Consider the following 26,144-nt stretch of genomic DNA (forward strand, 5'->3'; position numbering starts at 1 on the left):
GGGATGAAGCAAAAAAATTTGGAGAACGTGAGGGAGGTAGAAAATATCAGATATTGTCAAGTATCTATTGACAATTATAATGGGATATAATGCCAAAGTGTTATTTTAAGAACTGTCTTTCCTTTTCATGGACTCAAGCCCTCTGGAATTAGGCACCGTGAAATGCAGAGGTAGAGGGAAGGGCCTTCCCAGGAGGAAGGAGCAACGCCAACAGGACACAGAGGCAGAGAACTGTGTTAAGGCTGAGTACAAGTCAGCTGGGGGACTGCCAGTGGTCACGGGGGGTTGAGGCAGCTGATGCTCTTCTCCGAGATGTCTTCTGCAGTGGGGAGATATCGCAAGGACAATAAGTCCAGAAGAAAAAACACCCACTTAAAATAGTAAAAAGGTAGCAGCAAAGTAACAGTAAAATCACCACTCATTTTCTGTCTGCCTTTCCACTGAATCACAACTTAAAAAACACTCTTTAGCCCACCGCAATTCTTAGCTTTCACCACAGAAGGACTGTCTGCCACCAGCACCAGGAATCACAACGAATTTGTGCTTAAACCAAGTACTGCCAGCCATTAGCATTTTAATGAGAAAGTTCTTAAAAGCAAGAATCCACTTTAGTATCACCATTTCCATTCTTTTTCCATTCTGTTTTCACCGGACTGGTGAGACATTTCACTTTAAGTGCGATTCAAAATGCCAAGTGCAGAAAAAATATCTCCATAGTTACACACCTCTTTCTTGCAACAAAGTGGCAGTTCTCCATGGCTCTGCTTTGAAATTTTAAATGGTGAAACACAATAAAAATACCTTGCTTCGATCATCACGAGGGATTTGTTTTCAGTTTTTAGCCAACAGCTAAAACATAGAACATTTTCCTCTCTACAAGGATAACTGAAAGAGCCCAAAGGAAATAATGTAAAAATCCAACTTGTAATGTAAAAGAAAACTTTGTGTAGAGATACATCCATTTAGTAATACCAAAAGGGAGGATTCAGCCTAAATTCATGTAAAAATGAGAAACATTCCAAAGGGTATATATTTGAAAATAGGAGATATATGGTCCATATAAATATGCAAAAGTAGAATGTACCAATACAATCTCTTAGCATAAAATGTAACACTCAAATTATTGCAAGTTTAACCCTTACATTTGCAACATACAAAAATTAAGAGAAGATATTAATTAAAAATTTTGGGTTTTATATATATTCTTTCATCTAACACAAATATGCCAATGTTATGTAAGAAATCTCCACCCTTCTTTAGAAGGCATTAAAAGACATCAGACAAGATTAATTTACAGAACACAAGTCCAAATACCTTATACACAGAGAGAACATGTTCAAAACATAAGCACATCCATGGTATCAAACTTTCTTCCAACTAGACTCGGCATGTACCCACCTGCCCAGTGCTCCTCATTACAATGAATAAAAGAACTGAACATCTGCTCTGCTAAATAAGATTAGTCAGTTTGACCGGCTTAATCTATCCATACAGACAATGTCTTTAGTTAGAAATGCATAGCTGGAGTTAGAGGTAAGCCCACAAGTGATTTTTGTTTGTTATTTAACTCCCATTTCTAGAAATAGGAAGTTATATCTACCTTGTGACTGTCTCACATTCTGATTTCCGCTGTTACACTCTACAGTCATAATCACATCTCAATGTTTGCTTTATAAACTATGAAGAAATGTAGGCTGCACCTGGACGTCTTCCACTCACTGACTCGTGGGCATATAAATAAAGCCTGCAAGTCCTATAAAAACATAAATTCACTTGACACATGTGAGTTCAGTAGCTGATTCCTTTTGGGACCTGTGATAATTTCGGCATCTGTTTGAAGCACTAGCAGCACTAAGTCTAGAGCTCTCCGCCATGCCTCTGTCTTGGCTGTAACATTATCATAAACCTTTAAACCCTCTCCATCGTCAGCAAAGGGACCAGAACCACCCCTGAGCAGGTCACCTCTTCTAAACTCTTTCAATACATATGCTGAGGGAGAGCCACACTCAGCTGCTTTTTTGAGGTGATGATCAACTGAGGTACACGCTTCCAGCTCTGATGCAGCTTTTGCAGTGTTACACATAACCACTGAAAGATACTGCTTCCAACCGCTTGCTAACGCTTGGAGCACAACTGATGTATACTCTGTCGCAGATGCTGCCAGACAAGGATTGTGAAACTCTCTCACAGCATTTTTATTTGATGGCTGTAAAGGCTGTTTTGCAAGCATCTGAATATGACTAAGGCATAAGAGCTCTGCTGCACCACCACCGAGAAAAACCTTCTCGTCATGTAAAGCATGATGGAGTCGATACGCTAAAGTCCAGAACTGGTCTTCAATGAGCTGCATCTTTGAAGCTACAGTAGTGGTAAGCACGGCTGTGAGCAGGGGAATTCCTTGTACTTTTATCCTGACTGGCACAAGCTCACCCAGATCCATTGCACGCCCATCGCAGGCCTTCCACAGCCCCACCTGGGCTCCGCTCCCCACACAAGAAGCGTTCAGCTGGGTGAGGTACGTCACTGGCTGGGCGCTGGTGACCTCCCCAAAGGCACACAGCACATCCTGAGTCACAGAACCAATTACCAATATACTGTTTGCTATGCATCTTTCCATTAAGTTTTCACACACATTTCCTTTGACCAAAACCAAGTTTACTTCAAAGCTAATCAGAATATCTAACATACTGCTCAGCCACAAGTCTGCTTTGCCTTCTGGTAGGCTAGGATGCTCCAATATGGTCCTTACATTACACGGTCTATTGAAACCTAAGTGACGATATTGTTCAGTTAGGTCACCATCCATTAACAGAATCCGAAGGGGTTTGTCTTCAAAGTATTTGATAACTGTGGTTTGTTCTGGGGACACTAGTGTGACAAAGCCTGGGGAGACACAAGAATAGCTTTCAGGCAGGCCCAGTAAACAGCATGTCACAATTCCTGCAATATTAAACTGAGAAGAGCCACTGCATTCTGCTCTCTCTCCTTGATATGCAACAATGCTCTGCAGCAGTTTCACGCTAGTCTGATTTCCATGGCTCAGAGCCATTGCCAGGTGTCCTAAACCGTAACATTCACATGGATCTGCTGATGGTCCTGAAAGGTATCCCTGAAAACTACCTTGCTGACTTGAAAAATGGCTTTTTCTTAAAGTGCTGAAGTATCTGCTATGGGTTAACTTTTGTTTATTACAGTTGGATGCAATAACACCACTTCCAGAAATCCAAGATGTACTTTTGTCACCCGCTGGTTTGACAAGAGAAGCTATTGAACCCAAGCTGGCCAAAGATGAAAGCAGGCGCTTGTTAAAATTAGAATCATCTTCTTGATGGGAACAAGGATTTACTGGAATTACTTCTTCTGGTGCAGAAATATCTTTCTGAACGTATAAGAAAATGTGGGGATCTAGAAGACTGTCACATCCAATTTGGCAAGTTTTACTTTTAAAAGCATTTGGCCTAACACTGCTAGAACACAGCTCTTTATTTACATCATGTATTGATATTTGAAGACACTGGACTCTCTCACAGCAAGAGTTCAACCCCTCAGACATCACAGATACTATTGCTGAAACAGGAACATTCTGCTGGAGGCACTCCAGTACAGCACTGCTCCACGCACCAATGAGAAACAACAGGGTACTCATCCCAGTCCTAAACTCCTTGTTTTGTGCCTGAATGGTTTCATTAAGAAGTTGTCCGGCAGCACTAGTTAAATCCAAACTTTCAATCAGTCTAACAGCAGAACAGATCAGTGTGCTTTGGTTGGTGCTTTCATCCACAATGAATTTACATGATTTCATTGGCCCCAATAATGTTCTTCCAGTTAACGCCAAGGCTGAGAGCTGCTGAAGTCCAATATGTCTTCTTGCATTCACATCCCTGAAAGCCATGGGCAGCAGGCAGCATCTGTGAACAGAACATGAACATATTGCCCCATCCTCACAGCACTGCAGAGCATGTATCACCAAAAATGAAATTGACAATCTAACACTGAACACAGCTCTGCCATGCGCCTCTCTCCACAAAACAGTTCTTCAGTCTGTGCACTTATTATGAGACATCGATGCACACAGTTGCTGAAATGGTGCATTGCTAAAATACCATGGAATTTTTTCTTGCTGGCAGATAGTACAGTGCTGTTAGTTCCAGTGGTTTCTTAAAAAAGAAGCAGTAGAGATTCTATAAAACTACCATTTCTCTCCTGATCTGCAATCTGGAATTTCAGCTATTTGCCTTACTTAGGGCAAAAGTTCATTAGAGCAGAATGGACCATTATGTGCAAAACCAAAGTGCTCTCTACAGATCCATCTTGGTACCAATAGTTACGCCGCTGACTTTAACCTTCAAATCTGGAAAAACATAATCAAATTTATTTTATCCTGATTCTATTTGTTCCACATAGCATGCATCAATATTTCATTAAATGTACATGAAAAGGAATGCCACTTCTTCATACCTCACAAAGCAAACTGCCAAGACTTTCAAGTTTTGATCTACTAGTCAGTTTTAGCATGACAAAAATAAATCTTCTTCTTTCCCTTGAAATCCCTTCCACGCCACACTCCTGGGGCAGACCACATGGATTAAACTGAAGCTTCCTTTTTTTTTTTATTTACTTTTTGAATGAAAAAGTATACACATCAAGAATTAAGAACCCTGAACTCATGTACCTTTTATGCTCAGATTCAAATGATTTATTTAATCTCACTAAAGGTCCCTTTGCATAGTTAATTCCAAATCCAAAAAACTAATTTTCCACCCCACTCGGTGAAAGTCCATCTGTATATTAACTCAAATGAAGACAAAATGTGACTTTAAAAAGCAGAATAGGCAGTCAGAAATAACCTTTATATGCTGACAGACCTGAATTTCTAGTCTAGCCCAAACTGACAACAGAATTTCCTTTCAATTATTAGGTACATCTTGAATTACCAAAAGAATCATTAACCAGGAAATTATTTTAGTCTATAGTTATCTGTAATGAACAATTTTAAAAAAAGGACTTTTAGATAAGCAAGTGCTTCTGACTTTAAAACTGCACTAGGAGCGCACATCTGAAAACCTCCATCCAACCTGCTTAAGGGTTTTTACAGAAATTTTTCTTGGCAATCTCTTGTGGTAATGGTCTAGCCATGCTATGTACCTATATCAGCACTTCCAGTAGTAATAATAAAAAGCCTCTTTTTTTCTGAACTGGAATCCTTAGCTTAATGTAACAGGTAGTTTGTTTTGAAACAAATGAACAATAAAACAGAAGCGATTAAATAATAATCATTGGATCACAGAATCCAATATGAAACGTGTTTCCCCCACTTGCCTGAAAACTCATTCCATCTGATTTCTCTTAAGGATTTACTAAGACAGTCATTTTGGTTTGGGGTCTTTTTTTTTTTTGCCTTTTGTTTGTTTTTGTTGGTTTTTTTGTGTTTGTGGGCGTTTTTTTGTTTGTGGGTTGGGTGGGTGTGTTGGTTTTTTTTTTTTTGGTTGGTTGGCATTTGTTGGGGTTTTTTTGTTTGGTTTGTGGTGGTTTTTTTGTTCTTTTGGTTTTTTGGCTTTTTTTCACTGTTTGTGAATTCAAGCGGTTCTCAACTCACGATGGTCACTTCTCAACCTGCTCTTGTTTTGACAGAAGGAACAAATAATTAATTTGTGGTTCTCTTCATAAAACTTAGGAAAGAGCTAAGTTAGTTATGCTGAAAGTAATGCTTTCTCACTACCTGCGTCCTTGGCATATCATTCTGGGCAGAAGGACATGCTGCTGTTTGGATGGGAGACAACTATGGAAGGACTGGTGGGAAAGGTCTTTCCATTTTTCAGTACAGTGAACTTCTTACTTCCCAGTCACTCTCTTCTTAAAATAGTTTTTATTTCAATGAATATGAAACCAAGACTGGTTATGTAATTAGAGTTAGTGCAGCAACTTCTATCAAGCCACCACACTTTCACTAAGCCTCAAGACAGACAACCACAAGTTGCTTAAGTAGAATTTTCTCTGAAAAATTTCAGTTGGAAAGTTGGAAAATGAACCCCTTACTTTCAGCTTAAACTCATACTGTAAAACTGTAGCTTCATTTTGGACACCAGCCTGGACTCCTGCAGACCCATAAACCTGAACCAAATGGACCCAGGGCTTGGCAACAAAACCAGATGAAGGCAGGGCATGCATTTATAGGAAAGAATGTTTTTATTTCATTGCTTGCACAACCTCTGGCCTGTGCGACTTATGATTTTGTGATACTTCCCCCCCTACCCTGTTTTTGTTTTATGTATATTATTTGGGCAAGAACATCACACCATCCTATGCTGTAGGAACCAATATAAAGCAGACCCAAAAATTCAAGTTTTCGTCCCTCCCCATTCCCTGACCTCTTACCTCTTTTTCCACCCAGTCCGAGGTGGAAAAGATAAAGTGTCAAGTGGAATTACATTTCAGAGTCAAACACAAGTGAGGTCAGCAAAGATAAGGCGGCATCCTGGAGAACGAATGGACAAACTGGTAGTGAAGGACAGCCATGTGTGAGACACCAACTACTGATGGCTTCTGCTGAGCTAACCTGTGTGCTGACCTACTGCTGCCTGCCTCATCACCTCTCTCTGCAAGCGTAATAAAACTCAACCTTATGTTCAGTTTATGTTTACACACACAGGTTTGAGGGATCTCAAGTGAAGAACTCCAGAATACAGAAAGTATACTAAACACTTATTATTCACTGTGCCTTACAGCACCTCAACCATGAAGGCTAAACTAACATATTTTAGATCAGTTTTCCAAATTAATGTATTTCTGTGAATGGCTGGCAAAAAAAAGTCTTGCATGCATGCATTCGTAGACATTCTCTTGTGCCAGCACGGGTGCACAATGAATGAGAAACGATTAGAAAATGCTCTGCTTGCAACTAAACCACCAAGAGTTCAGGTAACTGACTCAACTTACCTGGTCTACCTAAAAGTCAACACTGTCACTACTACTGTTGGAAGAAAGAGCTTCCTAGATCGGCGCAGCCAAACCCAAACGCCCATGGTGAACCAGCCCGGCGTCACTCGCAGCCTGCAGGTGGAGAACAGCCAGCCCGCCAGCGGGGAGGCAGAGGACACCCCCCGGCAGGAGCCGTGGCCCGCTCAGCTGCCGCCCTGCTCAGGCCTCGGCCCTCATCCGCTTCCTCTCGGCCGGCGGACCTGGCCCAGGCCCCTAACCGTCCCCGCAGCAGGAGGGTGCTGGTTTCTCACCGATTTCCTCCGCTCCCCACGGCCGGGCTGAGGCGAGGCGGGCCGCTAACGGGCGGCCCCGCCGCGCGCCACCAACGGCTGCCGCGCGCGCCGCGTTGCCAGGAGACCGCCGCTTGTTTGCGGAGACTGCGAGCGGAGCGGCCCGTGTCCCCCCGCCCCGCGCCCTCTCGTGACATCACGAGCCCGCCGGCTGCCATTGGCCCGCGCCAAGGGAGGGGGGCGGGTTCCCAGCTACGTCCGGCTCGCCCATTGGACGACCCCGCCGCCGTTGCGTGCGGCGGTGGGAGAACTCGCCTCCCCGAGGCGGGCCGTGAGGAGCGGCGGGGCCGAGCGGGTCGTATCGCGCCGGAGCGGCGTCGGCCAGATGGTGAGCGTCCTTCCCCTCGCCGCGGGCTCCCCTTCCCCTTGCCGCCTCCGGCAAGCTGCCGGCTGAGCCCCCTCTGCGCCATCCCGCTCGGCTTTCCCGGGGGCCCGGAGCCCTCCGGCCATCCTCGGCCTCCGGCGGGCAGGCAGCCTTCGGGCTCGGAGGGCTGCGGGGAGGTGGCGTGGGGCCCGCGCCGGCTGCCAAGGCCGGCTGTGTCGGTCGGTTTCCTCACACAACGCGGAAGTCAACACCCCGTCAAAAAGGGCAAGGAGAACCCCCCTACCCCCCAAAAAAACCCCAAACTTAGCACTATGAAAAACACCAAGAATCGCAAAATATGCTACCTGCTTTCCTGGTGTGGGGTAAGCCAGAGGGAATATGCTTACTGATCTCCTCCACTTTGTTCGGTCCCCTGTAGCATGTGGCACCTGTAAATGGCATCGGGCAGGCGAGAAGATGCAAAGTAAAACGGATTTGCACAACTGGGTTTTGAAATAAATGGGACAGGAAGCAATGCACATGCTACTCCTCAGAATCATCAATATTTTCTCTATCAAAAGCTAGGTTTGATAGCTTTTATCACCAAGCGCTTCCAAAAGCAACAGAATATTTCTAATACGTATATATATATAAAAATATATTCATATATATATAATATATACATGATATATTCATATATATAACCCAGTTAAAGTTTGGGGTGGGAGGGACTGTGCCTCCTTCCATGAATCTGTGCAGATTCAAGACTAAAGGACTAAAATCTGGCTGCTGCTGGTTTAGAAGAAAACCTGTACTTGAGGAAAACATCTTTCCTGCTCAACAGGCAGGTGGTGGTGGGGAAACACTCTGTACTACACCAGCTTACACCAGAAGCAGGAAAGGTCTCAGAAGCATCCCGGATAATAGTGCTCAGCACAAGCAGATAAGTTCTGCTTATGGGACAGATTTTGTGTTGATCTCTCTGCTACCACCGCCTGTTGTTACCTAGGCACCACAGGGAGTTGGTGGACAGGCTAGAGCCATACAGCTCCCTTTAAACTTTGCTCCAGACAACTTTATGCTCTCAGACATCCCATTTCAACGCTGACTTTGAGGAGTGGCCAAATTTGAGTCCCACTTACAGTCAAGACTGTGTACAACCAGCCTTTTTAACTGCGAGGATGATTTACTCACATTTTCCCAGTGAAACCACTCCTGACGTGTCAAGGCAACCAGCAGGAGATGCAGAGGGTCTTGGTCACCTCAGTGGAGTGTTCATTTTCAGACTGCCCGCCTGTTTTTCTAGCATTACTCCTTTAATTGATGATCTTTCTGTTTAAAATAGAAAACATGGAGCCCAAATTGTTATTCCCCAGTAACACAGTCTTCAGTTGCTTTTCTTTCTAGAATAACCCAAGAAAATGAGCATAGAGACCCACTGTCTACCACTTGCAGCAAAGAATGTGTCTCGCTTCCGCTACAGCTTTACTGTTGGTATTTATAATTTAGTTATGTTTCAAATTTTCCCCCAGAGTAGGCTATCTGTTATGTTTTCTTTCCTTCACTTTCTGAAGGCATCCAACTATAGAAAACCTGGTGTAAGTACAGCCCAGCGAAAGAAAAGTGGCTTGAAACCTGAACTTACAGAAGAGCAAAAGCAGGAGATCAGAGAAGCTTTTGATTTGTTTGATACTGATGGATCTGGAAGCATCGACATAAAAGAACTGAAGGTTTTCAAACTTTTTTTTTTTTTCTTGGGTGGAAATATCTTTGGTCTCAAAGTTGTAGCCGCTTTTTCTGTTTGTCCAGCTCTATTTTAAAACAGTTTTGGAGTACAAACAAGAATTAGGCTGTCATGACCGAATTTGGGGTGTACTACATGGCTAACCTGAGAAAGCTCCGTATGTAATACTTCAGAGCAGGCAGGCTTCCCTAATACGTGGATAGTAGGTCAGATAGATTTGAATATCTGAGCATTAGAGGAACTAAACAATTCCTGTGTTTAGGTACACACAGTACACATTTCAGTTTTCACGACTGACTGAGATCATTGGTTCTCAGAAGCGGACTTTTCTTGTTCTGGGATAAGCGTCAGTGTATCAGATTTTTTTCTTCCTCTCAGAACTTAACACACAGATTCTGCATACATTCAGGAAAGATACAATCATCTTTTCATATACATAATCCCAAAATTATCTGGTTTTTAATTTAAAAAAAAGAACAAAACAGATCTGAGTTGCATTTCAGTAGCAGTTCAGGTGGTGTGTGCGTGCACAGGCACACACGCAATAGTACAAGGGTGAAAATTATTCTCAGTTCACTCCCTATGTTTTTATGTGTCTGACCTTTTTTTAACCATGAACCTTTTATCCCAATTATCTCCTTGACCTTGATTTCTGACAGACACACACTCTGCCTCAATTTCTGTGTATGTAACCTAGAAGCATGAGTTACCTAAGCCTGTGGCTTATCTCAGGATTTATTTGGAAGTACTTAGGCTTGGTTAAGGAGAGCGTGTTCTCTGAACACAGAAGATACATGTTAAAATACAGTTCTTAAAACAGACTGAAATGTTTTAGCATCAACCATTTAATTCCATGTTTTTCTTTTTCAAAATAAATTCAAAATAATGGATATTTTACAATAGAAAATGTTCCCCTCTGAAAGACAAAATGGAACATTTTCAGTTGCCTCATTGCAAGAAACTGGTCAGAAAACACACTCCAGTTAAATGTTAAGTTTCTGGTGAGTTGGCACTTTACAGTAGAAAAGTGTTTAGTGAGAAAATTTCAGCCTAATATTAACTATTGATTTCCACTAGAGCATATAGGAAGAACGAACGTTCACAGTTCAAATCTTCCTCTAGTTACGTGTTCTTAAAATTTCAGTCTCTGAATTAAATATGCTGCAATCACCTGGCACACCAGGACTGTGAAATTACTAATAAACACCGAAGTAGCAAAATCATTGTTCTAAGCTGGTGAAATGCCAGAGCCCAGTTTTAAACAATGTTAATATTAAGCATTTGTACAAGAATCTACACAACTGTTTTTGCAGTAATACTTTGCCTCTGCTCTGTAAGGCTCAGAAGGTTTGCTTTGCTTTTCCTCAACTAGCACAGCAGTCAGTCTTTGATTTGCTGAGGCTGACACGCTTACAGAGTACTCCTAGTTCCTGCCCCCTCGCCAGAAGTGCCAAGAGCTCTGCATATGGATTTCTTCTATGTCTGTGCACCAGATTGCATAGATTAACTGCACGTAACTCTACACCTATCCAAATTAATGGGCATTCTGCCCTTAATTTCAAATGTTGCAAGATCACATCCCTGGTCTCCAAACCTCCCTTGAAGTCCCATTTTGATAATCCAGTCCCTTTAGGAACTATGTAAATTGGAATCTTTACTTCATTCAGACACAAAAAGTTTGTCTTAGTTTCAGAAATATATCCATGTTCCACGTGGATCTAAAGAGAAAATATGTCTAACCCTTAAGAATATCAAGCCTACACTATTACTATTTGGAAAGATGAAACAAGCAGTTGAGATATATCAAGATGGTTTTCATTGCAGTGAGTTATTATTACAGTGTTGGACAAGGAAATTAAACAAGCTTTAGTGCAGCTGCTGTCAGTATAATGCTGGTGTCCTCCTAACAGAATTGCTTTTTGGCACAGGTTGCGATGCGTGCTTTAGGCTTTGAGCCAAAGAAGGAAGAAATTAAGAAAATGATAGCAGATATTGACAAAGAAGGAAGCGGCACCATTGACTTTGAAGACTTTTTGGCTATGATGACGCAAAAAATGGTAGGGTTTCTTAATATAAATTCTTGTGACAGCATAAAAAAAATACCGCAAAGGATTATCTCTGTGGCAGGTGTTTTCTAATTAATACATGCTTTACTCCTGTTTTAGAGTGAAAAGGATTCAAAAGAAGAAATCTTGAAAGCTTTCAGATTATTTGATGACGATGGGACAGGAAAAATTTCATTCAAAAACTTGAAAAGGGTTGCCAAGGAGCTGGGAGAAAATTTAACAGATGAAGAACTTCAGGTAAATTCTGATTTGCCAGAGCTTTTCTAACAGGCACAGACCGATCCTGTAGCTCCTAAAGACGGGGTGGAAATTTATGCCTATACAAAAAGGGCTAAGAGGTCAGAAATACAAAGAGCAATCAAATACATAGTTAATGTTTTGACATCAAGTGCTTCTGATTATTTGTTTTAATGAATGGAAGATCTTGTGTTTAGGGTCCAGTGCCTGATCAAATGTACAATATGTTTTGCAGGAAATGATTGATGAAGCTGATCGAGATGGAGATGGAGAAGTGAGTGAGCAAGAATTTTTGAGAATCATGAAGAAAACTAGCTTATATTAATATTTGTTGCCTTGCTGTACAGCTGCTCCAAAAGATAATCTGGAAAGACTTAAAAACTGGGCTTGTGTCTCCTGCATATTTTCTGCCATATAAAGAAAGTCTGGAAAGGACAGATTTTTGGTTCATTCTTCTTTTTCAGCAAAGATAATTGGGGGGAGGTGGGGGGTGGCTTCAGAACTGTCACAATGGTATTGCAGAAGTAAAAAGGAAGGATGAACTGAACCTGCAAGGCAGGGTCCCTTCCCCTCCCCCTCAATAATTTCACTGATTGCCATTTTGGATAAAGAACGCTGTGTTTCAACAATTTTAACAAAAAGATACTTCACTTGAGATGTGAAGATTCCCACTGCTGCTGGGAAAGGCCACTTTTGACCTTCCTAAGGCTACAGAATGAAGGTACAAGCACAGAATTTTTATTCCTTTTAAGGCTTTTAGGTTATCTTTTGGTATTTGTCTCCTTTTGTTTATTCACATGGAAGACTGTAAAACCAATTGCATATCTGTCTTCATTTCTGTATGAAACACTGTTTTCCCATAGCAAAGTTGGTTTTGGACCTAATGGGAAGCAAATGTAGATAACTAGATTTGGTTTTTCATTTGGAGTTCTGTGCCATCAGTAGATGTTCTGTTTATCTGGTCATCTGAAACCTAGTTTACTTGAATGTGACCTGCTTGGATTATCAAAGTTTATTGTATAACCAGTCAACATCTTGTGCCATTGTTCTTACTCCCAAGACGTTACAGAGCTGCTGTCATGCCAGGATTTTAGGTACCTAAAAAGTTCAGTTCTGTGGTGGACTAGAGTAAATTTTGGTTTCGTCTGTTTACAGTCAAGTTGCAGGGACGACTCACATTTAGATCCATGCAATCTAAATTAATTTCTGACATCACAGGTTTGGTTTTGTTGTTTGGTTTTTTTTGTTTGTTTGTTTTATGGAGTACCTTCATTTTTGTCAGCATTTCTTGCATATACTGTCAGTCTAGGATTTACTGGAGAGCCGTATTTCCTTCTGTATTACGGTGACAGAGCAGTGACACACAATATGACATCTGATTATGTGGTTCTGCAGGAGGTTTTATCCTTGGGTCCCAACTAGACAATCAGCTTCAAAACTGCAGGGAAATGGTATAATCTCAAATCACGTCTCTCTCTCTAATGAGGCACCAGGAGGAGTTTGTTACAGCTCACAGTGAAGTGGCAAGCAGGTAGCAAAATGCTGGAAGGGGAGGGAAAGAACAGTATTTCCCCAGTTTCTGTTAAGATCCCTCTTCAGAAAGCTTCTGCTCCTTGACAGCACTAAGGAGGTTTGTAGAAGAAAGGAAAAGCCAGCTCCTGGATTAGCTCCTTATTACAGCTGCTCCAGCTCTCCAGAGCTGTAAGGGCCCAGCAGGGGGAGAATTCGTTTCAGGAGCAAAAAGGAGAAGTGTTCATTTATCTGTCTTCTCAGTCTGCAGATGTGGACCTGGCGCGTTCTGCCTCAGTCCTCCCAGTTTCTGCCCCCCCCCCCCCCCCCCCCAGAACAACTCTAAACTGCCCCTCTCTAACCTGTGCAGAAGTAGGCTTAAACCTGTGGGAGAAGAGGGATTGTGTAGGACCCTGGAACACTCAAGAGACCTGTGAAGTCTCCTATTAACGTATTCAGTGGCAGTAGATGTAACCTGTAGTACTGTAAGCGTTTTAAAAGTCTATTAACTTTGTATAAGTGTGAAATAAAACTGTTTTGCAAGTTAAGGACTTTGCGTGCTTTATAACTGGGTGTGCTTACTATGAAAACTAAATTTTTCAAGATAGTTTTAAAGCATTAAATGGTTCACCAAGTACATTTTCACTTTCATTTATCTTTTCTTTCTAAGAGAGAAATTCTTAGGTGCATCAGTCTATCACATAATTCCTCTGCCTCTCCCACTATGCTGATTAAAAGTTTCTAGTACTAACCACTTATATTCAGAAAGGGAAATCTGAAGTTCTAGTTGATGATGGGGAATCCCAAGAGCCTATTAAGAGTGACTGTACTTTTTAAAATGCTGCCACAGGAAGAGATTGATGACTCTTGTTTACCTATGATGCATGTCACTTCTCTCTTCTGTTCTAATCCCATTACCTGACTTCTGTAGGTAGGAAAAAGACGCACAATCATACCTACCATACACACTGCAATGATGAGACGTTTTTTCTGGCTTGCCCATTAATCTCTTAAGTCTGGAATGTCGAGCAGTGGCTGAATTATCACAAAACTCACAAGCGTTAACGTAATAGAACAAGTGTCCCGCGTCACTTTAGTTTGTGTGATGGTGAGGGATATCTCATCTCCTCTTCAGCCACATGCAGCGGGTGTGACGACTAACACAGCAGTATCAACAGCAGCCCACAGCAGTGCTCTGCTTCCGTGTGAATTATTTTCGGTGCCCTTGCGAATCCTTCCTGTCCCTTCTCAAATTTTATCTTTTATATTTCTATACACGGTGGAGGAAAAGGAGCCTGACTGAAGCCAATGCTAGAACTTGGAGTTAGGTTTGGGTGAGGAACGGGTGCCCATTCAGGCATTTATCCTTATACTGTGCTGGAGAATGCAACTCAGATGACTGAACTGGGAAGGTACCCAGCAGGCATTTTTCCTGGGCTCTGTTCTAGTGCCTATTTGAGTATCTTACCCTAAATGGAGGGGTTTCACTAGAGGAGACGGATCACTTGCACCCCTCTCCTCCTCTTGCCATTCACTCTATTCTCAAAAGTAAGAGCTGGGGCACTTCCAGGAGACTTGGATTCAACTCCTTTGCACTGAAGCGCCAAAAAAGAGGCAAAGCAGTGATCTGGGTTCCCTTGCCTGAAAGGACCCATCCCTCAAGGCACCTGAACTCTAGAGGTCACCAGCGTGAGCGCGTACTGACTGGTGCAGAGGGGAAGGCTTCAGTCACAACCCTGCCTGGTGTTCCCTACAGACTGATCTGGGCAGCTCCGGGGTGGGGGCGAGACAGATGCCTGTGAACCTCATCCTTTGCATCCCCCTTCTCCTTTGTGCCAACAGGGAGGCTGGGTTCTTACCTGGCATTTGCAAATTCCCCTCGGATGGCTGCAAGATGTGCATCCAGCTGAGATCCTTCCTTCTTGCAACATGAGTGAAGCCGGGTTTTCAGTTTGAGTGTTCGTGCCAGTCAGACACTGTACAAAAAGGAAAGTGGAACTGCAATTTATATTTGGCAAGCATCTAGATATCAAAGCATTGATAAGGGCGATAGCTCCTTGGGAGATAATATTGCAAATGACTTCCAGTGAAAAATGTTTTAAAATGAAAATGTACCAGGCTTTTAATAAAATTCAAAATAGTTCAAGAGAAAAAATTTACTAACAAGTTATATTCCAAAATATGCCGGTGGCATGGTAATTTTAAACTAACCTTTGCTGTTATCTCCCCTGTGCAACTATCAGTTCTTTACCATCTCTCAGCCCCACAATCCTGCCGGTCTCACAGTAAAGCAAATCTTCAGCTCGCTCTAGAAAAAAAAAAAAACAACAAAAAACGTGACAACTTGAGACATTGGGCTGTTGTGCTTTCTCACCACATCACAGTGACGAGTGGATAAAGGCAGCGATCTGGAAGGCCATTCAGTTCTTTGCAGTTATACCTGTGCCAGGTGTGTGTAGAACAGCAGGCTGGCCAGGCAAAAGAGTAGACGAGTCTGGCATTGCTTGAGGTGCTCATGTGGTTAACTGGTAACAAGTGCTACGCTCTCACTTCTCTAGGTGTGAGTTTGTTTTCAGAGCAATAAGCACAGGGTCAACCTCTAACATTGCAGAAAAATAATGGCTTTTCAGGTAAACCTAATCTTTGGTATTTAGGCGGGGGGGGGGGGGGGGGGGGGAGTGGGCAACAGAAGAAACCCTTGGTGTGCTTTCACATGCCAAGAGTCCCACTAACAGAGCCCGAATACTTCAATAAATTGATGCAGCATTTAATAGTAAAATATTTAAACTGATCATTCACAGTTCTGAAGAATAACTCTCATGTCCTGCAAACTGCCTGTCACACCACCTACGTGCAGTTTTAATTCCCTAGAAACCTCCTCACTCAGTTCAAAGAAATCAAATATTGCCACGGTACATTTGCTTTTAAACACCCCTGGATAGTGTAAGCGGATTTTGAGAAGGACTCCAGCAGTAGAAAGTGCTGTGAGCCAGAATTCACCATTGCCACATTTGACACATGGAAATGCTGGCAGAAGACATTTTTCTGCCACGGGTTAAATCTTCCTGCCGCCCCAGCAAAAACTCTACGGTACCATATTAGTTAAACCTGTTCCATGTGCTGGCTGGTACTTTTAGCACTTTGCAAGTGTAGCAGCGCAATGTACTGCCTTTAGGTGGTGCATTTTGTGCAGACAGTCATTCTCCCAAAATATCAACTTTAAATCCAAATCAGGACCGCTGAGACTGCATCCAGGTATTGTTGCCAGTGGCGCCCCTGCCCGCCCAGAACTTATTCTCCCTGCTACAGTTGTTTGAAAATTATTTTTGTTCCCTTACACAGACAAAAACGAATGAAGGTGAGAAAAATACCGCTCCTGAGATGCTTCAAAACACATGCTTTGTTTCAAAACCTAGTTACATATGCTAACAAAAACTAGCCACAGCTGTCTGACGTATTTTACAAAAATCAGGCAGGGAGAGCAAATAACCAGATAGTTGGGGATCGAGCAAACAAAGTGCTCAGTCTACAGGCTGGGATGATCCTTGACACTTGAGGCAAGAAACTCTATGAGGATAATTCTGCAGAGACAGCTTCCTTTTTGTCATATATATCAATATAAATAGCCAAACAACAATTCGGTATGCCACTGCGCAGGGCTATTAGGCACAAGCCTCTCTGTATCGCTCCAGGAAAGATGTGGCCAGGACACAACCTCTGCTACAGCCCAAAGGTTCTGTGAAAGTCTCTGCTGAGCAGGCATAAAATCCTGCTTTTGCTGGGCGTTGCACACTCTGCTTAACTACAGGGTGCGCTCCTAAATTTTAACATTAAGGAAAGGTGTAAAAATCTTTTCTCTCTCTCTTAAAAGGGAACAAAGAGCTGACAGATCGGAGAGCGTGACAGTCTCGCTAGAGGGCATACAGTTACTAACATGTAAGATGAGTGATGCTTATTTCCCTCCTCTGTGGCTTTTAATGACGATCGAAAATAGGCTAACAAGCCACCATCCAGCTGGGGCTTGAAATATGCGGTCGGATACAGAATTATTTTTCTCTGAAAAAAGAACACAAGGCTTCTCACACAACTCACAAGTGCAAAATGCTGTAATTATTAGTTGGTTGTTCAAAGCTAAACCCCCAAACCACACTTTCTGAAACTCCCACTCTGTATCAATAACTACAAACACACTCTCAGGGGAGCGGAGACTGAACTTGCCTTTCACACAGTCCCCCCCGAGCGCTCTGACCACTACGCTGCAGAATTATGTTCTCTCTTTGGGAATATTGCTGTCAAATGGAACCACTTCAAGCAGAGAGACAGAGTCAGACCTGCTGCAGGATGCTTCTGGCCCTCCCTTGGGATGTGGGAAAGCTGGAATAGTGGCCTTGCTTCGAATCAAGAGGAAGAAGGATTTGGGAATTAAGACTCTTGTCCCCAAGGTGAGTGTGTTGACCTTTAGGAGGCCGTCTGCACTGGGATGTGTCTTATTCCAATGGTCTTGTGGGATGGAGCATGACCAAGAAACACGTTTTCAGGCAACTGCCTGGCCAGAGGTCAAAAGCATGATAGATGGACACCTGCCTTGGCTTAAAGGCAGCTCAAAATATCAAGAGCTTGACAGCTCATATTTACTGCTGGAAAAATACAGGAAGAGATGTGGAGTCAGGGTGGAGCGAGACAGAGGACCTGCAAAGTTTGATGCCTCAAAACCCAATTTATGTGCCCAATTCCTTAAGCAGTACAGAGAGAAAGAGGGTCTTACAGCCACAATCCAAATTTCTCTGCTAACTCGGGAGCCCAGCAGAGCTGGTTCCCAGCAAACCTGCTCCACACAGGGCAGCAGAACACACAAGAGCAGTTCAGGCTTCATCCCAAACGGCACCAAAGTGTCTCCTACCTTTAAAAGCCTCAGCCCTCGATGATTTCAAGGGCCACTGGAGTGGAGCTGGGGACCTAAAACTATAGCTCTTGACCTCTTAGGAGTTCTGACTGCCACTAATTACTAAACTTGAAATTGCTCAAATTTGGGTTTGTTTGTTTTTTTTTTTTTTGCTTGTCTGAATTAGATTTGATGCAGTGAGTAAGAACAAAGCGAAGTTGTCAAAACTGAGCTGTAAACGTGCAAAATTCTGGGCACAGCCATAACGGTTTCACATGCATTTGTTATTCCCCCCATGCTGGACGCATGTGCATGCACACCGTATGCGCACATGCAAATCTTGCAGTCTTGTCATTATTATGGACTTTCACATACTTTGGACATGCAGAAAGTACAAATTTGAGAATACATTTAGAAGCTTCACTTGGAAAGAGGGTGGATTTGTTATAATGTTTTAGCCCCAAATAGGATAGGATCCGTATACTGTAGAGTTATCATGGAGCAGAAGTCTAGCCCTTATTTCCCTGGAGTGAAAAATCCCGCTGGGCCAGCAAGGGCTGTGGGAACTGGCACAGGAACTCCCTGTACTATGTTCGGGGTCTGCTACAAACTGGTGGGGTCTCATTGAGCTGGCCCTTGTTCTCAAGGCCACTTTATTTCCTTTGAAAGCTTCTGACCGGTTCTAGCAGTGACATAAGTCACCCCCCATTAAAGCAAAAAAAACCGTTTATGTAGGAAACAAACACAACAGCTAACTTAGGCCACTTCCAACATTATTTTAAAACACACTCTGCCCAAAAACATAGCTTAGCTCAAGCAAAACCAGCAAAATTTACAAATCCGTGCTGTTGCATGAAGTTCCTTTCTAGTACGGTGCCTTCTTCACCTGCCTCTACTCAATTCCCTCGCCACAAACAGATACATGCTTTCCTATCAATTCTTTCAGATCTCCAAATGAGAAGTACCACGAAAGATCTAAACATCAAGGAAAAACTGACATTGCAGATCTGAATTATAAACACTAGAAAGTATTTCAGTGCAAACAAGGGACATTTATACCAACTCCTAAAAACATGGTATAAGATGATCGCAATTTCAGTTTTTAAAAGTCTGTGTTCCTCATGTTAAAAGAAAAGCTAAGGTGGTGGGTCCAGATGTTCCCCTGTAGAAAGCTTATGCCATGATCGGCCAAAGAAGAAATCCACTGAAGCATCGATCCCACACACCTTTTGAATGTTTTGTTTAAACAAACAATCCCTACAATGTAGTCAGTTATGCGAGGTCACGATGATTGCTGCAGAATAGCTCCTTTTGGAAAGGGAGGTATATAAATTTAACAAAGTCTTCCCCCCCCCCCCCTTCTTTCCCTACCAAGTCAACTAAATTAGTACAGGACCCACGTATTGACAAGGTCCAAAAAATGGGTCACGCAGAACTACCCTTTTAATCTTAAAAAGTTACCTACAAAACTCAACATCTGGATTTCTTTCCTTCATCCCGTTTCAGATTTCTGACGAGGCCTCTCGGCAACTTTGACTAGGCAGGACCGGTGGTCCTGTTTAAATCAAACATGAAAGCCCATAATTTCCGAAGCATTTCTCCCTGTCAAAAGCTCTTTTTCAATTACTCAATTCTTGATGGCTAATCAGTTACAGAAGGAAACAGAAACCACTGACAAAATCCATGTCAGTGGAGGTACAGTCCATCTAGAGCTGACCTATGCTTTTGTAAACTACAGGTGAAACAGGGGCAAAAGCTACAATTATTTTCTCTAAGCAGAAAACTACCATAGCTGAGACTAGCGTTTGGTAAACACATCCCTTACATGGCCGTCTTTCAGCTTCCTCCTTCATATTAGGAAACAACAAAGTAGTCAACAAAATGGCCGACGGGTTTGAGTATTATTTCTGTTTGTGCTGCGAAATAAACAAATATTCTTTGTCAAATCCCGATAAACTAGGTCACTACCTGGGAGAAGTAAACACTTAGGATCCTTCCGCTGAAAACAATTTTATTATTGCTTACAACATTAAAAATGGTAATATTACAAATTCAAGAGAAAATATGAGTGGAAAATGATTATGTATCAAAATTAAAGGAGCTTTTCCTAGAAATGAAACAGCTTTTAGAAGGAAGAAAGCAGTATTCTTATTCTTCCTAGTACCAAAACAAGATGCAATAGATGTATTAAACACAATATTGTGTTTATTACTTGGGGATTTTTGTGTAAAGATTCAGAATTCTCCTGACTGTCAAATGCCATGCAATACGATGACTCACCGGGTCAAGATCTAGGATGGTTCAATCCTGACCACCTCCTGCTAAGGGCTCAGCACCATCTATTCCCATTGCCCTCAGCGGGACTAAGCGGTGCTTAGCTCTTTTGCAAAACTGGGCCCTAGACAATGAAGGCTTCTGGTATGGACTTCCTATTTCCTGCCGTGGATTTGTGTAGGTGGCCTTGTTACCAGAAATCCATACTCCTACACAGCAACTTCTGACTGTGTTTCTGCAGAAATGACTATGATGAAAGGAATGAAATATTTTTGAAATAAAAATCATGTGTTTGTTTCTCCAAACCAGTTAGGGTATCTCCTGCTGGCGAGATTAATTTCTTCACCTCTTGCGTGGCAAAATTAAGAGCAGGGTGGAAATCAAAAGGATTAAGGTCTACAAAGGCACAGTGGCTTGGGCTGCTGTGCACACGGAGAGGGGAGAGCCCGTCTGTACTGTCCCCTGCCCATCGCCAGTGGCTGAGTCACCATCCCAGCCTGCAGAGCTCCTCGCTGCTGCGTCTCGCAGCCATCCTCTGCCTCACAGCCAGGAAAATCCCACATCCTCCCAGTGGGTGTAGGAAATGCCGCTACAGCCTCTGGATGCATTGCCACCAAAAACAAAGGGGAGATTGTGGTGCAGGCGGTGTCCACGGGCTCAGGGCCAGCATCCCGGGACCTTGCTGACAGCGTCCCAGTTCCCGGGACACAAGGCAACCAGCGTTGCCTGCACGCCTGCCCACAGCCCGCTGGTTTGCCAACCCCAATGCTGTCAGGTGCATGACCAGCACTACCTCCCCGCATGGGGATATGCCAGAGCCACCAGGAAACCGCCTTACTGTCCCACCTCATCCTGTCTCTCTGCTCTTTGGCAAGGGGGAGGTCACACCCAGCCCTCCCTCATCTTCTCCATGGGCCATCCAGCCCAGGCTGTTGGATGGCTTCAAGCACAGGGGCTTACCAAAGTCACTAGTCTTGCCAGGCTGTTGTGGCCAGCATAGCCCTGATAGGCTCCAGTGAAGGTCACCAGAGATGCTCCTCTCACCTCCCACCCATCTTGGCTCACTCTCAGCCATCCTCCATGAGCAGACAATTGCAGAGGTGGGTGCAATCAGCCAGGGTGGCTTCAATCTCTGAATTTGCCAATACCAGTTGAATAGTGCCAACGCTGCTTCAGATGATGGCTCTGCAAGCACACTGCTGGGAAAGCAACTGAAGATATTGCTCACAGATCCATACTGTTTCCTTCTACGAGTTCCCTGTGGCACTTGCCAAGCTCATGTTGAGGGTGGTGTTTTCCCGAGAAGACCGCAAGCACGCTGGGTCAGGCAGCCAGAGCCTGGCTCTCCAGTCTAAGGTTGAGTATTGCTCTTGGGACAGGAAACACAGGGGCAGGCTGACATGGGTTTGCCCCGCTGTCTGGGCAACTGCTCCAGACAGAAGCTCTTTTGAGAGGCCGCTCCTGTAAAGCTGACAGGAGGAGACCTGTCATCCCCGAATGTGTGCTTAGACACACAGGTGGCAGCAGAGCTGGCAGCGGGAGGGATTGCCTTCGGAAAGCAATCAAATAGCCTCTGTCAGTCCTGTGCAGTACAAGCCTTCCAACCCAAAGTCTCCAATGGCTTATAAGCCACTTAGCTCTGAACTGGCATCAGCTCCCCAGCTGGCCCCACAACCCTAACGCAATTCTCCTTCCCTAGCACTATGCTTCCTTGGAGGCTTCTTCTTCTCATCCTTATGCAAAGCTGCTGCCCCTGCACCTCCAGCACTGTCCTCCCGTTCTGCTTAGCCACCTGAACTTCTCCTAGGAAGGGTAAGAAACAAGACCACACAGGAAATAAAGGAGAGAAAAAAAATCTCCTGGCATCTGCTCCCTGTCACATTTGTTCCATGCTCGTATTGACCAAACCAGGAAAGCACAGACAGAGGAAAATAGCTACATGTCAAGAGAAAAACAAACCACCCTTTCCTAACTCTGTCTCGGCATGTATTCATTTCCTAGACCAAGTGCCTTTGACCCAGCCTGCTGGACAGACAAGAGAGCCTGCCTTTGTAATCTGTGTCAACAACGAGGCCCAACAAATACCTTACCATGACCAGGTCACCACGTGGATGTTTTAACACTGGTGTTAAACACCAACATTTTCGTCTGATGAGGTGTCATAAGGCTTGGCTCCACCATTGGCCTGGCTCAGGGAGGAGCTGGTTACACCACAGGTTCTCCCTTCATTGGGTTCATCATATCCCCTATCAAGCAAGTATTTTATAGTGATGACCAAGTAGTTGTTTATGGGTAATTCATGGCCATCATCTGGGATGTTTCTAAATATCTACAGCTACATTCTTGGGGTGAGTCTCCTTTTACAGGTTAGAGCTAGAATGAATTTATACCAATGAATAGCGTGTGAGCTGCTGGCTCATTGTCCTGGAGGTCAAGAAGTTTAAGGTGGTTTTTGAATACCACCTGAAAATGTAAAGGTGAGAGATGAATTCCTTTTAACCTACAAAATAATTTGGTTTTAAGAGCAAAGCACTGATTGAAACTGAATCTAGATATTTAATGTAAAATGGAGTCTAGGACAGTAATTTTTGTGGCACTGTTGCCATCCTGAAACTTTCATAGTTCAAAAGGTGGCATAAGTCTTCGACAAAAATGAAATAATTTGACACTTATTTCAGCAGTTTCCATTGAGAAATTGGCTTGCGCATGGCACCGTCTCTTTAAAAACATTGCATCAACTTCAGTAGATTTTACTTGATAATGCTCACCAAGTTCCTAGCAATTACCACTACTTATTATTTGCATATGAGATTTTTAGGGACTACCCAAGCAGAACAGTAATAGCCCCATGCCCTAGAAAGCTTTCAACCTCAGTGAAAGCCAGCTGGTAACAGACAGATAATACATAAGGCAGTATTGGCCAGGAATCCAAGGGACTTTAACATCCTTCTGATAGTTATTTCTTAGAAAAGGGACATTTCCCAAAGCCATCTGAAGATGATTGAAATTGGGATGCTTTGGAAATACCAAAAAACGTGCACTCTTAAATACGTAACAGGAGGGTGATAGAGCTTTGGAACACATGTCAGTAAGAGGAAGAAAGGAATATACCAACTTGCAGATTAGCTGCTGTGATTTAAAAAAACGCAACAAACCAACATTTTGGTGCTTTTGCCTGGGGCTGCTCAGAGTTTTGGATTCCTGGAGCACTTAGGAAAGCAAGCAAAGGCTTTGCAACCGCATGGAGCCAGCATAGGTCTGGCAGCACATCTGGTATGACAAGCCTTGATGGACACCAAAGTGATCTGTATGGAGAAACCCAGGTTGCTGCCAGAGAGCCAACACACCAGGCAGGGGGAAGCTGAGACAGGCATGATCCGTCTCGTTCCACCTCTCTGCAGACTGGCCGAGGTGGACATACTCTGCACTCTGATGTACCCTCTGCTATTTGGTTTTGTCACAACAGAGACCTCCCAGTCCCTTCTTTACCTGTGGACTGCCATGCAAACATCAGTCTAGTGGTAAATGCTAAGATTTGAGAGCTGTGCTGAGCTTGAGCTTATGAGATACTGCCTTAGTCATCCTTGGACTAGAAGGACCCAGCATGACAGTGACCTAGCAAGAATTTGGGGTGGCTACAATATCAGGGACTGAAGGTACCCTCTTATTGCTTCGTGCTGGGTCATGTACTCCACTGTGCTTTCTGTACCTTCCTGGGTTTAGCAGTGGCAAGCTGTCAGTAACCACAGTGGTGTGACTAACGTGACACACCACGCCATGCTCATGAGAACTGTAAGATCCTTTTCTAAGCATGACAGCCTAGCAGGTGGGACAGGAAGGGCACCAGGTTCCTTCTCTGCCTTGGGAAGCCCATGCAGGCTCCAGCACGGAGCTGGAAAGAAGCATGGAAATCAGCAACGGCAATTCATACATAATATACTAAAGCACCTTAGAAAAATCTTACAGCAAACTGCAGAGAAGTATCACATCAGGGCTTTATTGTGCCTTTTGAAAGGCAGAAAGGCAAGAGGACATGAAATGCAGTTGCCAGCTCCTCCTGCTTCTTCAGTCAGGGTCACTTTGCTCACCCGACTGGTGAATTGTGAACTGTGCACATACATCCCTGAACAGATCCACACTAACATACAGTCAGCTTTGCTGATGCTTCTGCAAAGCTCTTCCCAGCACCAGATTACTCTTACCATCTCTCTGTGAGTCTGTTGCCATATACACACCTAAAACTTTCCTCATTGCCTTTGGCATAATGTTGTTTAATAACTGTTCCTACTCCCCAGAGCCACGCAATTCACAGGCCCCACTGGGGGTGCTGCTCACTGCTCCTCCGGCTGTCCCACCCAAAGCCCACCCCTGAAGCCAACAGCTCCCCTACCTGTTCCCATCGCTGCACTCAGCTCACCCTCAATGAGCCTGGCTCTTCTTCCACCTCATTCTGCACCTCCTCCTACACTGTCAGCTGCTTCACATCACCTCTACTATGCACGGATTTGCACCAATTTCAAGAATCGTGTTTTTCTTGTAAAGTAATATAAACTCCCATAATAGGACAGGAGGCTTTTCCACCTGTGTCCTTTATGATGGCAGATGACCAGATATAACTACTACTGAACTGATGTTAACAGAGACCCCTGAGGGTGTTGCAATACTTCAACCAGATACTCGGTTTAACTGGGTTTCAGTTTGATCGGTGCAAAGGGTGCGCACCCGGGCAAAACCCAGTGTTTGCAGCTGCCTGCAGGACGAGCGGTACACAAGCAAAGAGCTGCAGCTGATTCTGAGCGTGCCCCCCCACCCCCGCACGATTGCTAAAGAAAAGGGTTTGTCAGTCACACATGCAATGAGTAACTCAATAAGCACTCAGTAAAAAACTCTGCGTAGAAGAGTAGAAGAGTGCAAGGCAACCTCACCTAATACCCAGCCTAAGGCAAGAGACGGGTGAACTGAAGCCCTTTCCCATGGCCAGGTGGGCAACCAAGCAAAGACAGGCCACCTAGGGCACTCCTGATCCCAGTGAGGCAGGATCCACAGCAGGACAGCCATTTCATGCAACACAAGGATGTCTGCATCACCCTGGGGGACTATAATCTAAGGCAGCTAATGTAGTCACTCCGAATTTATGCCAAAATCGTCTGTGTCTTCAGTTTCCCCTTTCCTTATACACTTACTCTGCAGGAAGAGGGGAACTGTATATATAGAATCATAGAATCGTCTAGGTTGGAAGGGACCTTTAAGATCAAGTCCAACCATTAACCAAACACTGCCAAAAACACCAAGCACCACATCATATGTCTAACCTTCATCTTTATGTCTGCTTGAACTATAAGAACAGGCATCAGTCACCAGAAGCAGAACTTTCAAAGTACCAGGTCCTCTGTATACCTGCGTTGTCAGTAGGACATCACTTTTACCACTACAAGCACACCAGGCTCCTGCTTACTGTTCCCATCTTCCAATCTACTGCTGCACCAGTTGTTTTTAATAAGAGTGGATATGCTGCTTCTTCAGAGTCCGTACTCTTACAGCTTAGTATTTACCTCCAGATGTACTTCCACATGTTGCCGTCATTCAAAATTGCCCAAAATACAAAGTCACGGTCATGGACACTGGGGAGAAGAAGTTAAAAAACACCTACAGGATTTAGAAGTACAAGTTCTGCTTACCCTCAGTGACTCCTGATGGTAAATACGTTTTTGCGTATTTCCTTTTTAAAGGTTAAAACCTGAATTCTAAGGAAGATTTGGATTAGTTTTTACCTTTAGCTGAAGAATAACACAACAGAGGATCATTTCAAGTCACAAACAAGAGGCATACACCAGAGAGCAATGGAGGAAGCTCCTCCAAG

At 43.7% G+C, this 26,144-nt stretch overlaps 2 protein-coding genes across 10 annotated transcripts in view; one reads left to right on the plus strand and one right to left on the minus strand.

The window, feature by feature from the left end:
• Nucleotides 1–561: 561 nt before the first annotated feature.
• Nucleotides 562–26,144, minus strand: part of BBS12 (Bardet-Biedl syndrome 12) — a 37,738-nt gene continuing 12,155 nt past the window's right edge. For 2 of the 8 annotated variants that reach the window (XM_074589105.1, XM_074589106.1), the window contains exons 2-6: nt 14,988–15,436; nt 8,767–8,904; nt 7,938–8,021; nt 6,376–6,475; nt 562–3,908 (exon numbers count right to left, since the gene is read on the minus strand). In XM_074589105.1, coding sequence (XP_074445206.1) covers nt 1,754–3,892 — 2,139 coding nt within the window. In that variant the 5' untranslated portion in view covers nt 3,893–3,908; nt 6,376–6,475; nt 7,938–8,021; nt 8,767–8,904; nt 14,988–15,436 and the 3' untranslated portion in view covers nt 562–1,753. Of the gene's footprint in view, nt 3,909–6,375; nt 6,476–6,936; nt 7,394–7,937; nt 8,022–8,766; nt 8,907–14,987; nt 15,535–26,144 lie in introns of those variants that run through there. The other 6 variants (XM_074589107.1, XM_074589110.1, XM_074589109.1 and 3 more) reach the window with 6 other exon arrangements.
• LOC141743994 (uncharacterized) lies at nt 7,370–13,676 on the plus strand. 2 transcript variants are annotated; one of them, XM_074589114.1, is made up of 5 exons: nt 7,370–7,596; nt 9,147–9,302; nt 11,245–11,373; nt 11,482–11,619; nt 11,855–13,676. In XM_074589114.1, the coding sequence occupies exons 1-5, from the start codon at nt 7,594–7,596 to the stop codon at nt 11,942–11,944; spliced, it is 516 nt and encodes a 171-aa protein (XP_074445215.1). In that variant the 5' UTR covers nt 7,370–7,593; the 3' UTR covers nt 11,945–13,676. The 2 variants fall into 2 exon arrangements, with proteins under 2 accessions (XP_074445215.1, XP_074445216.1); XM_074589115.1 differs by lacking the exon at nt 9,147–9,302 and having other exon boundaries at nt 7,498–7,596.

Source organism: Larus michahellis, chromosome 5, assembly GCF_964199755.1.
Source record: "Larus michahellis chromosome 5, bLarMic1.1, whole genome shotgun sequence".
In the NCBI taxonomy this organism is placed as follows: domain Eukaryota; kingdom Metazoa; phylum Chordata; class Aves; order Charadriiformes; family Laridae; genus Larus; species Larus michahellis.